This window comes from Colossoma macropomum, unplaced genomic scaffold, assembly GCF_904425465.1.
Source record: "Colossoma macropomum unplaced genomic scaffold, Colossoma_macropomum, whole genome shotgun sequence".
NCBI classification, from domain to species: Eukaryota; Metazoa; Chordata; class Actinopteri; order Characiformes; family Serrasalmidae; genus Colossoma; species Colossoma macropomum.
The window spans coordinates 18,381,569-18,396,258 of record NW_023494805.1 but is presented as its reverse complement, the minus strand read 5'-3'; the positions used below and the strand labels follow the sequence as shown (position 1 = coordinate 18,396,258).

Here is a 14,690-nt window from a genome sequence, read left to right as displayed (position 1 = left end):
GGGTTTTTGTAAACCATTAACTATAAAAAAGAAATGAAATAAAATAATGATTCCAGGGATATTTTTCAGATATGATTGGTATACTGTTATGGAATCATTATGAGTAATCATTAATTATCCTTTGATAGTTGATATAGAATGATAATTTGAATATGGTATACGTGTCATTGATGTTTTATTATTTAACTTCAATCACTTCTAATTTAAGGTTAATTAGAACAATGTCCTGGTAATTTGCTATCTGGTTGAATGTTTGAAGTGTATAGTTGTTTTAAAGCTCACTTAGAAGTCTTACGAAAGTTCCAGACATCTATCACTTCCCATCTGATCAAAATATAGCCTTGGGTTTCCTGAACTGTCTGAGATGGTTTCCGCTTGATATTTCGATTCTGCTGTCTGTTAGCATTTAATTCTGTATACAAACACGGTTAACGCTGTGTTTGGTATTAGATCTGATAATTACATTACGGGCAGCGAATCATCTTTCAGCATGTTTAATTTCTTAGATTATCTGGAGACTGGTGATGTAATTCAGCATCCAATCATATTTATTCACATATGTTATTTAATGACTATCATACCATCCCTTTTGAGAGACATGGGGGCCTCAAAACACACCATGTACTTCTGTGATTTTCAGATTTTTTGATCTACTGCTTTGATTTAGAACTTCTTTCTGTTATGTTTTTATTTGATTTTTGGCTTTGAGAAAATAGTAAACCTTTTCTTCATAACTGTCATCAATGATTATTGTGAAAATTGATTTTTGAGACCTCTTAAGCAAATTCCTGCACCAACTTTTGCTCATGATTGCATGCAATGTTGAATAAGCCATTGTCTCCAGTATATATGAGTAGTCAGTGACTGGTAATTGTTATAGAAGAATCCATGGAGAGAGCTTTACCCAGGGCGGAATTTGTGGTGTGGTCCACCTCAGGCATGAACCCGAAGGCGCTGGCTCCAGAGGTCCAACTCCAGGCCATGCTGTGGACACCGAGAGTACTGCTAATCCAGCCACACTGATCCATCTCAAAGTCACACAGCCCTGAAGAACAGAAACAGAAATGCACTTCAATAACTGACATAGTTTAGTGCAGTGTCCTAGACAGAAATTTACATAAAATAACAAATATGTCGAGAGAAGTAATGTTACAGTGACATGGATTATGTATCTGAACAGCTCACTTTAGTGTTTTATGAATGATGAGTATGAGCTCCTACCGTTAGGAGGACAGGGCCCATTCAGTACAGACAGATCATCAATAGCAATGTCCTTAACCTGACCGTTTCCAACCACTGCTTCAAAGACGACCTGTTAAACAAACACGGGAACAAATCAGTGTGTAGTGTCAGGGTCATACAGTCTATAGGCAGTTTTAGACATAGTCTATGTAGCCTCTTATGAGACGGCTTTGCCTCTGGTGCACATTACATTTCACGTGCAGCTGACATATCTTTTTATGACATAACTCCACGCCTGCTGCACCCTTAGTTTGTGAGTTCAGCAGGTAGGTGCTTGTTTTTAATGGCCAGTCGGCTCGCATTCAATTGATAAGCAGAGGATGTTCAGTTGAAACAACAGGCTTTTATGGACTAATTTTACAGACAAGTGCTTCAGTGGCATGATATCATTGTGGCGCGAATGCTGTTCACTGCTTGAATTCATTCTTTTAGGGATCATACACACTGAGCTTGTGTAGAAATGTGCATGCATTGTTATTATTATTATTATTATTATTATTATTATTGTTATTATTAGTATTAGTAGTAGTAGTAGTATTGCAGCCTGAAATACTTCTAATTGCATTTTGTTTAATTCAATAAATTTACTTCTGGTTCATTGAAACAAGCAGAGACATTCTGTTGAAAGTGTGGAATATAAACATTCAATGAATGCCACATTTGTATTTTTAAGTAAGAATGTTATTTATTATTATTGATGATAAGTAGAGATTCATCAATATCATTTTTTCAGACCAAGTACAAGTACTTTAAATACCAGTACCAAAATAAGTAACCTACTTAAGGAACGGAATTAAGTATTTGTAATTGTAAATGAATGCAATGCACCTTAACAGTTAAATCATTAAAATCTAGCTGGTTTAAATGACACGCACTAGCTCACTAGCCAGCTATTTTATTTTAGTTAGCTTGGATCAAGTTGACCTGCAGTGGAGAAGAGTGGGTTTTGTTCCATGTCCAAAAAGCCCTTCCGTACAGTTGGAAGTACATTTCATAGTTTTGCTCCTGAGGCTAATGCAGCCAAAGAGCTCACTTGTCGAGGTTTATGTCTTGTAGGAGTCTTTTGATTGGCTGCTTGATCTATAGCTAAATGTTCTCTAAAGCCAGACACACGCTGTGATTTTAGAAATGCTTTTCTTTGGTAACTCACACTGTATGTTTCAATAAACCATCATGTATATACAAAGCCTATGATTTTTATGCTCACACTGTATTAAAATGCTCCATATGATTGACATGCTGTGACACAGGTGAAAACACTAGAAACAACACCTTTGAGAAACAATGCTACAGTTAAAAAGCCATGCTGCAGTTGAGAAACCATGCTACATTGGCTTTGCTAACTTTTGCCATACTGTGCTCTAAAACAAAAACAAGCATGTGCATAGTAGGAGAATACAGTCTCTCTACAGTCTATTTAACAAATCACTGTCTTAACGTTTATACCTTGCAATTCTATTCAGTCAAACAGAGTAAAGTAGGCATATACGCACTTTGATACAGGAAACATAGACTTTTTGCCTCCACGTTTCCACTTGTATTGGGGAAGTGGTTGTGATTGTGTTAAAAAACTAAAATCCTACTGTATATTGCCAAGGCAGAATGTTCCCACAAAATTGAAAGTATACAATTGTCCAAAATGTCTTGGTATGCTGAAGCATTAAGCTTTCCCTTCACTGAAACTAAGGGGTCTAGGCCAACCCCTGAAAAACAACCCCATAGCATTAGCCCTCCTCCACCAAACTTTACAGTTGGCAAAACGGTTGGCAAGTTGGCAAGACTGTCAGATAGAGAAGCGTAATTCATCACTCCACAAAGTACTTTTCCCCTGCTCCAGAGTCCAGTGGTGGTGTGCTTTACATAATAATAATACCACTCACAGTTGATTGTGGAATATCTAGAGGGAAGAAACTGACAAACTGACTTGCAACGATAGCAACCTATTACTGTCAATTGAGTGAGCTCTTCAGAACCACCCATTCTCTCACAAATGTGTGTAAAGACAGAGTGCATGGCTAGGTTCTTCATTTTATACACCTGTGGCAATTTGACTGAATGAAACACCTGAATTCAATGATTAACAGCTGTGCCCCAATACCTTTGTCCATAAAGTGTATATGAGCTGATTGGCTACTGTGTATTGTGCCTCATTTAAAAAGCAGTCCAGGCTTTTCCAAGCAAAAGGCCTCTAAAAGCTCCCTCACAGACATTGTGTCTGAGACGCTGTTTTACAGTAGTTGTGAGAGTAAGTTTTGGCCTAAACTGTATTGTAGCATCAGCAAAGAATAAAATGCAGGAAGCCACAGTATTTGCATGGCGGGATGCCACAGTATTTCCCAAAGAAAACTTATTTTTTAAATTTACTATTATTTTATCAACATTACACATAAAAAGTCAGAAGACACATGGAGTTTCACTGGTCATTTTGGATAGTTAATATAATGCAGATATCGCAAACTCAGTTATTTTCTCTGCAATGCACACTACTCTAAATGGTTCTGTTTACATCTCAGTCATTTAATTATGCAGAAAAAACTGTTAAATCTGCAGAATCTGTGGAATACCCCTTTAAACTCCTTAAATGGCCATGGCCGCCAGCAAGCCCAAAGTTTTATTACACACTTTGATAACCAAAGAACAGCTTAACCAATTGGCATTGACTGTGCTGGGTATGGAATGCGAGGACTGGGGAGCATACAGTACATTTTGAGACTTTGTCAATGTTTACATGAAAATAATTCTGTTACAGTAAGGAAAATTAATTTTCCATGATAAAGGTCCTTTACTGATAAATTAATATAGACTCACTGATAAGAAATGTCATGAATCTGGAGCGTGTAAAGGCCATACCTGGTAAGGGCTGTGAGGACTGAGTACAGTGGCTCTGCTGTGTCTCCACAGCTCTCTTTGCTCTATGCTGCGGCTCCAGAGAAGAACACGAGTGCTGCTGTTGTGTGACTGCTGCAGGTACACACTGAGCGAGCTACTGTCTCTCCCGGCCATGTGATACCAGAACATCCAGCACTGCCCGCTCTCTGCAGTCGGCTCATTAACTGGAGTCAGCATGCTGCCTCGGCTACCGAGCGGGTGCTTCCACAGCTGTGCACTTAGATAGTAGCCTTGGAGCACACAACACAAACAACCAAACCAACACTTTAGTCCACATTTCATAACTGACTTCACAAAACACTTATAACAAACATATAACACACATATAATACAAAGGTCAAATATGCAGTACCATTCAAAGGTTTGGAATCACTGCTCAGAGGTTTAGAATCACTGTTTTCAATAATATTAAACACATGTTGTCGTACAAAGATACATAGAAAATGGGACTCCTAACAACCGGACAAGACCTGGCAGACCACTAAAACTGGCCCCATCAGATAAACAGCACTTAAAGCTTTCATCTTTGAGAGAGAGAGAGGAGAAAATCAAGCTCCACTCTTGATTCAGATCTGAACAAATTCAGTTTCTGTCCATCCTTCCACTGTGAGAAGACAACTCAGCACTTTGAGTCTGAAAGGATGTGTAGCTAACAAGAAGCCCTTACTGAGAAAAGGAAATAGATTAAAAAAAAAAGAAAATTTGCAAATCAAACAAAGAAGCTGCTTCTGTCTGAAATGACCACCCCAGAGTCCAGACTTCAGCATCACTGAATGTGTTTTGGATTACCTGAACTGCCCGATGAATGCTGGGATAGGCTCCAGCACCATCCGCAACCCAGAAGAATAAGTGGCTTAGAAGATGGATGGATGGATGGAAGATCAGATATTTTTATTATTATAAATACTATTACTCCATATTATATTCAGATGTTGAAGCTTCTATGAAAATTAAGACATTAAGGATGAACTTATTACCAAAGTAACATTCAGACTGCTTCATATTTGAAAAGTAGTGACCAAATCTTAAGGTGGATAAATTGACAGAAGTGCTTTAAATAGTGTATTAACAATCACTGGGTAACTTGACACCCCCACACAAAAAAACTACATTTGAAAAAAGCCTCTAAATTTCTGTTTTGATGTCTACTTACTGATATTTTAGTGTATACTGTTAATTCATGTTATTTTTCATTTAAATAAATACAATATTTATTTAAATACTGTATATTAATATTTATACTAAAATTACAAGGTGCTCCAAACTTTTGAATGGTAGTGTCTTGTCAGTGGTGGTCACCCAAGCATCACTCAAACTCAAAGCTTCACCAAAAAACTAAATACTGTCTTTTAAGAGCTGATGAATGACATGTGAATGGTCTCACCTTGATCAGTGCCCAGAGTGTGGTCTGTGGGTGGGCTAGCGGAGCCTACGGCCTGCTCTCCGGTAGTCCTGATCCAGGAGAAATGGGCTGCAGGGTCAGGCTGTAGTCCACACAGACCACTCTGAAATGTGCACTCTCTCTCAGCCAGACATGAACCGTTCACACTGCTCCACACCTGCACGTCATCCACAGCAATACTGCCGTCTGTGCCTCCCAAGATACCTTCAAAGATGAACTGAACACACACGCATTTCAGTTTTTTCTTTAGGACCACAACTGAACAATACATAAAGAACTTTGTCAAACACATTGGTCATTCATAATGTGACTACTTCAGCCATAGGTACACAGCAGAACAGAACATTTCTATGGATAAACAACACCTTTTACTACAAATGTAGTGACTTCTAATTAATAAGGACATCCAGCAATGTTATTGGACAATGTCTAGTTTTTCATTTTTGAAAATCCAAGGATTCTGAGGCCCCTAGTGACAGTCATTCACAGATTCAGATGTCTCCAGTCTATGTACATAACCTAGACTTCTGAAAATAAGGAGAACATGCCATCGCGGTAATCAGCCTTTTTGTCTATTAGGTAACAGTACCTGAACTGGGGTGTCAGTGTTGCCAAAGCTAAGCTCTACAAAGCGCCATTTGTTGCCCTGAGTCCCCATCCTCATCCACACCACTGTCTCCGTTCCTTCAGTGTTCTTGGAGATGAATCGGAGAGAGCCTGCAAAGCCCACAGGAATTAACATGATAAACTACACATATAATTCATATAATAACTTAATAATAACTTAAACTTAGTCAAGGTTTGCTTTGGTTTTTTTTGTGTTAAACCTACTTATTGTTTAGTGAAACTGTTCATCCGGTCACAAAAAAGAAAAATCAACATGACCGTAAATTGCCGAAGAGGCAATCATGAGAACTGTTTTCTCCACTCCAAGTTTGATGTCAGTGAACAACAGTAACATTTAACCAATAAAATTTGATGTGCTGTCTGGGCAGTGCATCTCTCTCTAGTCTGTTTCACTAACCTAGCTGAGCAGTGTGTCTCTCTAGTCTGTCTGTCTTGGTTAGTGCTATAACATTCTTCAGCGTCTTCATCAGTGGCTAGCAGTCAGAATTTGCTGAATGCTATAGGGCTTCCCCATGGTTGTGTGATGTATTTGTGCAATGCATGCTGAGTATGGAGTGATGCATAAAAACACTAAAGTGATAAAAAATTGTGGGTTCTGTCAAACCAATGAGGGCTGAAGGCTATAATGCTTCAGTACCGAATACTACATAAGACAACAAATAACATTAAATGCTAATTTACCCCATAATACCCCATTCAAAACAAAGGGGAGCAAGCAAAAGCATCACCTGAAACTTTTTTAAAGACAGTTTATTACTTGTGAACTGCACAAAATGAAGGAAAAGTATGACCAAAGAATGGAAAATTACTGACAGAGCCAACCTGCATATCTTAATTTTGCTAATTAGCTGCTAATACACCTAATAACTAAGGTCTAACTTATAATTAAACAGATGAAGGGGTAAGTTACAAACATAATAGTATGTACATTTATTTAGCATTATTAAAGATATCTTGACCAAATAAGCAATAAAAAGCTACGATTATGTTACCAAATAAATAATCTGACAGATCGTAAGTCAAACCAGTGTAGAACTGCAGCGGTCACTCACCAATGCTGCCACCATAGATATGATACCAGAAGCTGATGCATTTGCCCTGCTGGGGATAACTGACAAGTCTGGCTGTCTGTGAGGGGTTGGAGCTGCTTTTTGGTGCAATATAGATGTAATAACCTGAAAAAAAAACACACTTTTGTTTTTGTTTGCTTAACAAATTCAGCTGAATTACAAACTACAAAGAAACCATTACCTGTATAAACAAAACCTCTAAGATTACAGTTATTTACAATTTTGCATGAAATTAGCTGAGATGTTCAATGTAAGCAATACTGAGACCAAACAATCCTTTCAACTCTAGCCTTACTACCCAGTAACTGTTATTAAACTAATAGGTAAGGTTTGTACCATCCACTAAAATGTAAAAGGATTACAGTAAATCTGAAGTATTTGTGCGACTGTTGATTGCCTTTGTTCATCTGAACTGCTTTGTTCTATTTAAACCAAGGACTGTATTTGACTTGAATAAGACTAAAAAACCTTATTGAACTGACCATCTTGAAAGCAGTACATTCTTAGAAACTTGTTTAACTCTGCTACTAGAGGAGCAACAGCGCATGCATGCCCATGTTATGCATAGTAAAATGGGTAATCTTGTAAAAGAGTTTTGGTTTGATACCATGTTTCATCACCATCACTGTATAAAAGAAGCACAAGGCTTCTTTACTGCTAAAACCGAATTGATCATTGATATTATTAATTAGTTTAATCAGAGTAATGATTAAATGTGACTGTGACATATTTCTGTTCATGCATTTCCCTGTTCAACAAGACAGCGTGGCACAAAGTAAATAAAAACCTACACATTTTCGGCTTTGTTAGATCACTTTTTCACAGCAGAAACTGGCCTTTTAAGAGGTTAAACAAGTACTTCTTTACAGCTAAGGACTCCTCAGAGATTAAGGTGTTAACACAAATAGTGGGCAAGAAGGTTTACCAGAACCAGTTGTGTGGTCATAGCCTGGTCCCGGATTGTCAAATGAAGGTTTTTGGCTGTTGGCCCTCTCCCAGTTAAGGCTGGCAGACTGGTCTGGGTACCAACCACACAGGTCCCTCTCAAAGTCACAGCTAAGCTGCTCTGAGCCTGCAGGAACATCCCCTTCAGCACAGTCTGTCAGCCTAACATCATCCAGCATCACGTCCTGATTTCCGATATATGTGGGATCCACTGAATATACCAGCTGTGCGTGTGTGTGGGGGTGGGGGGGGGATTGTAAATGCACAAAAACAAATACAAAAATTACTGCAAAGTTTCAAAGGTCACCGCCCAAAACAGCAAACCTAAAACAATCAAGAAATAAAGAAAATCAAATGGTGACCACAACAGGGTTAGGGTTAGCATTTTCAGCATTAATAACATTTTAGTAAAGAATACCTTGAAACCTTTAGGACGATTCCCAACTCTCACTGAGGCATTCACCCAACCATCAGTCTGCCCTTTCTTAATCTCCCACAAGACCAGAGATGACCCATTAGTGAATATGCTCAGGGCAAAGTGAGAGGATAAACCGATGGAGTCATGAAGATGATACCAGAAGCTGCAACAGGGGGGAAGATAATTTACATTCTCATTACATTCGCAAAAGAATGCACAGGATGTTCTATACCTATGCTGTGCAAGATAACAAAGATGAGCTTGATCTTATACTCAAATTATGTAGGAAATCTAACCTACATTCAAGGCAAAATCGATGAAAGATACGTTAAAATGTTAGTTAATCAATAAATTCTGTTCGTTGTTCTGGGACGTCTTCCATGGCTGCACAATATAGACAAAATACTAGTATTGCAAATGGATGAAAAAGGCAAAATTGTGAATTCAAACTACCGAGGTGTTTTTCGGCTGGTTATAAGCTGTAGGCGCAATTACTTTTTTATCTAAGTACAGACGTTTACCCTTTTTACTAATCTCTAGTCTGAATATGTGTATCTGCTTAGTTGTTTGTGTAGAACAAAGTAAAAGTTCTTTGTAATTTTCTTTAAAATTTGATGATGTAACAAAGTTAATTAATGCAATCTTAGAGAATATACCTTTATTCAAAAGGGGGTGGAAAGGAGGGATGGCAGTTTTCCTAGGGGGGTGATTTTTTTGGACTGCAGGATAGTATTTGCTTGTATCATCCCTCAAATTGAGCCCTGAGTTTTGCAATTACATCACTGTCATTATGCTAAAATTCCAGCCAGCTTTTTTTTTTACTAAGCAGTGATCAGCAGAAAAAATGAAGTGAATGTTGAGGAAATGTGAATAGCAGATTGTGATTGACTGTAGCACAATGATAAATTAGATCATTTTATCAACTGTTAAAGTTCCCACCATGAGTCAAAACAGCTGTTTGGATTTTCTCATAATTGTCCACAGAGGCGTCCTAATGGCTTGGGCCCCGAGACAAACGCCCATAGAACCCACTCGATGATCTTGGCCTGGTGGTAGTCCTTAAAGGTGCTGTGCTCAAGTATATTTCTTGCTGTAAGGGGAATAAGCAGTTGCTTAGGGCCTTCAAGCCACAAAGGGCCTATGCTATGTGGGCACTGTCATTGTATTACAGAGGCTCCTTTGCTATCTGCCATTGCTTCAAATCAGTTGGTTTTCAGCACCCATCATGTCTTTAACTAGTGTGAGGACACCGAAGTCCCCTATAGTTTCAGGAAGGTTTTATGAGACTCAGTGTGGAAACAGCAACGAGACTAAACAAATCAGTAATGGCTGGTTCTCAACTGACTTCAGAACAGCTGTAGTTTGGACACTGACTTAACTTCCAGCTATGTTTATCTCTGTATGAGATGCTATGCTAAGGTTACGCAGACTTTGACTTCTCAAGATGCAGAGGTATACAGCCTGTATACGATGATAAAATGTGAGCGCTTATAAGAGGAATTAACAGAATTTGCTTGTAAAATGCAAACCCCAAAATTCATTTTTTATTTGGACCCCTTGTAATGTTTGGTTATACGGTGAAATCATGTGAGGTTTCATTGTGTTTATCTTAGCATTTGTTAGATGTTCATATTAGTATTTTATTGAATGGTTAATTACATGGCATTAATTAGTTCTTTTCTATTCTTAATTGGGGTAGGATGTTAAACCTTTTTAATGCCCTCAAGTGTTCAGAAACAGCCTCGTCTGAGCTATTGTAAGTCCTATAGTCTACAACAACTGTTTCAACTGTGCTGTTCTTTACCTTATCTGACACCCAAGTGCAGTGGACTGTTCAAAGGTGCGCTCCAAAATGGCCTTTGAGAACATACCAGGGTCTTCACCGTCTACATGCATGACCTGGCCTGTAATAGACAACAACATATAGCTTCAGCACACATGTAGTGTTCATATAACCAGGAAGTGAATGTTGGTCACAGCCCCAAGTGTATTATTGCGATGACACCACAGATTACACCAATTAATGATTTTTATTATTAGGTAAAGAAAGCTTAAAAACACCCTGCAAATCAAAATAGCTCTGATCTGCTAATAAATGATTACATGAAGTAAAATAAATCTACTGCTAACAAATGTATTATCATAATGCAAAACCACTAGGATGTCTATGCTAGAAACGTCAAGTCTGCTGGCCTAGACAAACTGTATAAAAACTATGCCAATAGCTTGAGAAATGTAGTTACACACTTTATGTGCATCCTACACATCTAAAAGCAGCCTGTTACTGGCAGATTAAAAACATGGTATTACTAATTGAAGCTTCCAGTAGATTAGTCATTATAAAAATTAAAGAAAGCTCACATTTCTCCACTCATGGATTTGTTTCTCCTCATCCTTTTTTTGGCTAGGTTAACCTTGTATTGATGAAAGGTGGGCTTTACTGTAGTATTTAAGGTGGAACATTAGAGCGACGTGATGCTACAAAAATAGAAACAGGGCATGCATTAAAACTGAGCTCAGCCACTCATGTCTGGTGTACATAGTTTCTGTGTCACTCATGTCACTTGCTGTTATAACTCTTTTCTGTGGGCTTGTAAAGTTGTGGCTGTGACCTTTTTTAATGGGTGGTTATCATTGCTATGTTACAGGTGAAGAGGCTGAGTGATACTTAGAGATGAATTTGGAGTGCCATTATGGGGAGATACTGTCATTCATAACCAATCACAATGTGAGGTAAAAACTAGCTGTGATCTAACAAATAGTATAGACCGTACCCCATGGTGATCCAGTGGTATGGTCCACACCCGGAATGCTGCTGATGTTGGCCATCTCCAGCCTCCACCGAAATGCACCGTTGCTGGTATCATTCCATCCACATGTATCCTTCTCAAAGTCACAAGAGCCTGCAGATTACATGCTGTGGTCAATAATATACAGAAGTGGTAAATGCTAGCATTAACAAGAAAACAAAAACACGAAGAATAGAACAAAATGTAACCTCTGCATTGGAAAGGTCAGGATTACATTTGCACAGAATACATTTCAGAGGTAACAGGCATGGATTATAGCACCTACCACAGAAGACTTCATCTGACCCATCAATGCAGTTTGCCCTCTTTAAAGACACATGGTTCTGAAATGCAGACTGGAACTGGCCATCACAGCAGGAAGCAAGTGCTAGGGCAACTAGGAAAACACATTGAAATTGTAACATACAATTTATATCTTCAGAATAATAAAAAAGGGAGGTTGGGATAGAATCTAACACAGTTTGATTTTGGATTTTTTACACACCTACACTTTGTTTTCAGTACCTGCTATTCAGCTCAAAGTAGCACAAGTCCAAATGTTACAACTAACCCCACTGGTTGAGTTAAGTGTAACAGACTGAGGAGCTAGTTGTAACTGAAGCTAAAAGCTGTTAATATGATACAGACAGTTAATTTAGTACAGTTCTATGGTATTTGAGCCTGACAAGCTTTACAACCTAATACATTAAGATACACATATCAAAATAAAAATGATTAGTAAAAGCTAATACTGGAATGCTAAAATGTAAATATATTTTAATTATATGGCATCTGTAGTACATTTTGATGAGCCTAGGCATGAAAACGTCCAAAAAATATAAGTAATTATTAAGACTTCTCTTATTGTTTACTGTAGAAGGCTTAGTTGCTGAAACTAACCTCGCCATGTAGACACTGTACTTTAGTCTCACTAGGTCTCACTGTGAGTTGTGTACATGCTTCAAAACAGTGCTATGTTACACCCACCAAGTGGGTGAAAAAAATAATTTAGGCATAAATTCTGTGACACACAACACAATCAAAAACACTTCTTGATGAAAAAAAGTTACTTTTGAGGTAAAAATTATGCTGAATTTTGAGAAATATCTGGTTGATTGATGTCAAAGTTCACTTTCAGAATATGAGATGACCAAAAGCATGTTTAACTGGACCCTGTTTAATGACATAAAATATCTGTTACATTTGTGCCTCGCTCCCCCCTAATTGCCTTAAAGAATTAAGGGGAAAAAAACAGCTCTATACAATAACATATGACATATATATTTAAATGTAAAATCCACTGTAACCAAGTTCAGATACTCAAAAATACGCTAGTTTGAAGATCCCTGGTCACAAAACATGTTTTGTTGATTTTCTAAGTGAAAATAAGGCGTTCTCTGAAGAGAACACACTTAAATATGGCATTTTTTGCACATTTCAGTGCAGAATTTACATTTTTTACATTTTGGAAAAACAAAACACAAAATATCACAAAGGCCACATTTTATTATTTCCCCAGTAAAATAAATTCAGCAAAGACACTGTAATTGTGCATTAAAATGTGCAGAGTTGTGTTCTCTGTAGATGATGTGTACTTACTTTAATAATAATGAATAATAAGAATAATACACTATATATATAATATATATATATATATATATATATATATATATATATATATATATATATATATAGAATGCATCTCAGTGCAAACTATAAACAACAGAAAAAAAGAAACAACAGTTAGTCAAACAAAACCAGCAACGAATACAGAATGACAGAAAATGATAACAATTACAAACATAGAATAAAAAATACTGTAAGTGCTATAATTCAAATAATATCAGAATACTCTTAAAGTAACATTCTAGTAAAAATAAGAGGAGATAGTTAAAAGCTAGAGTGAAAAAATAAATGTTTAACTTTTCTTAGATAATGTCAGAAAATGTAATATGTATTAAATATGGTCCATGATTTGCTTCACAAAATGGCTTTATCTGAATCTGCAGTCCTGCACTGACACGCAAGAATATCTAAACACCTGCATTACCACCTAAAATGTACACATAAGCATAGCTAGTCTTACCAAACATCAGGAAAAGCAGTCTTGCCATGCTGGAGTGAGCAGAGTGGTGAGAAACATGCAGAGTTTAAGTAAACTCTGCTTGCTAATAACTTTATGAACCAGGTGGATCGTAGTCCACAGTGCACCCAATAACCTTAAATACTGCTCTAGGTGCGCCAATCAATCTGAGCACACACACATTAGAGCTTTATGACAGTTGCTGTGATCTGATCCTTTATCCTTTAGTCTCTCTGTGTTCAGCGTGTCCTTTAGGACTGATTATGACCACACAAGCACTACAGCCAAGACTGCATCGTTAACACCTTTCCCTCCTCAGACAGTATCAAGAGAGCAATTTCCTTTTCCAAGTAATGATTACTGAACAGCTGCTTTCCAAGGCACTATTCAAACAGGATTAGCTTTATATGAGGAGGTGGAGTAAAGCAATTTTACCACAGCATGTCTGTACTGTTTATGAACGATTTACATTGGGTAAGAAATCTCAGTATAAATGACAGAGATTTGCCAAAACATTCAATTTAGTTGTTATTTAATGAAATACCTTTTAACTTCAACTCTGCATCCGCTGTTGCTCTTCAAAATTAAAGGTGCTCCAATTTTGCGATGCACAAAGCAGTCACACTTTCATGAGGGAAGTGGTTTGCAAATCAAGAGTTAATCCTCTGTTCTCACAGTTCTCAGGCACCACTGCTTTGACAGAGTTACTTTTCTATAATGCTACTTTTAGTACACAAGTTCCATACTACCCACCTTGTTCCTGCTTCCCCATGATGCTTTTAGTGGCTTATGGACAAAACTTCCTGTTAAGTGTAAACAGGTTATTAATATTAAAGGCTAATAACTATAACTAACTTTTTCAGTAATGAAAACAGTAATAAATGACACATCTGCTCCTCAAATGGACATTTCATCAATAATCTTGAAATACAGCGACCACATGAAAAATGAGGTGGATATTTTTTCCTGATATATGATTGTGGCAGTAACGTGCCAACAATGTGGTTGTCATGGTACCATTGCAGTCTTGTGGTGGTCCATGCAGCTGTTATGACCAAAGGCTATGGTTATAAACATTGTGGTCACTGAAGAGGTACTGTAATTGATTAAGAAACCTACAGCACTTGGTAGCACTCTCCTTCCCTTCACTGTTTAGTTCTTTTGACCTTTATTTTGTCTTTTAGAAGGATTAAGAAATGACACACATTTAAATCACTAACCAAAA

General features: G+C 37.5%; 1 protein-coding gene across 1 annotated transcript in view; it reads right to left on the bottom strand.

Annotated features, from left to right (window-relative positions):
- The window catches only part of si:ch211-106h4.4 (MAM and LDL-receptor class A domain-containing protein 2), a 47,336-nt gene extending 33,624 nt beyond the window's left edge, over positions 1–13,712 (bottom strand). Inside the window, exons 1-12 of the mRNA XM_036596781.1 lie at positions 13,469–13,712; positions 11,669–11,779; positions 11,368–11,496; positions 10,398–10,497; positions 8,594–8,756; positions 8,156–8,399; positions 7,213–7,335; positions 6,123–6,250; positions 5,516–5,750; positions 4,093–4,361; positions 1,222–1,312; positions 905–1,045 (exon numbers count right to left, since the gene is read on the bottom strand). Of these exons, the coding sequence (XP_036452674.1) occupies positions 905–1,045; positions 1,222–1,312; positions 4,093–4,361; positions 5,516–5,750; positions 6,123–6,250; positions 7,213–7,335; positions 8,156–8,399; positions 8,594–8,756; positions 10,398–10,497; positions 11,368–11,496; positions 11,669–11,779; positions 13,469–13,496 (1,762 nt within the window). The 5' untranslated portion in view covers positions 13,497–13,712. The remainder of the gene's footprint in view (positions 1–904; positions 1,046–1,221; positions 1,313–4,092; positions 4,362–5,515; positions 5,751–6,122; positions 6,251–7,212; positions 7,336–8,155; positions 8,400–8,593; positions 8,757–10,397; positions 10,498–11,367; positions 11,497–11,668; positions 11,780–13,468) is intronic.
- Between the last annotated feature and the right edge of the window lie 978 nt (positions 13,713–14,690).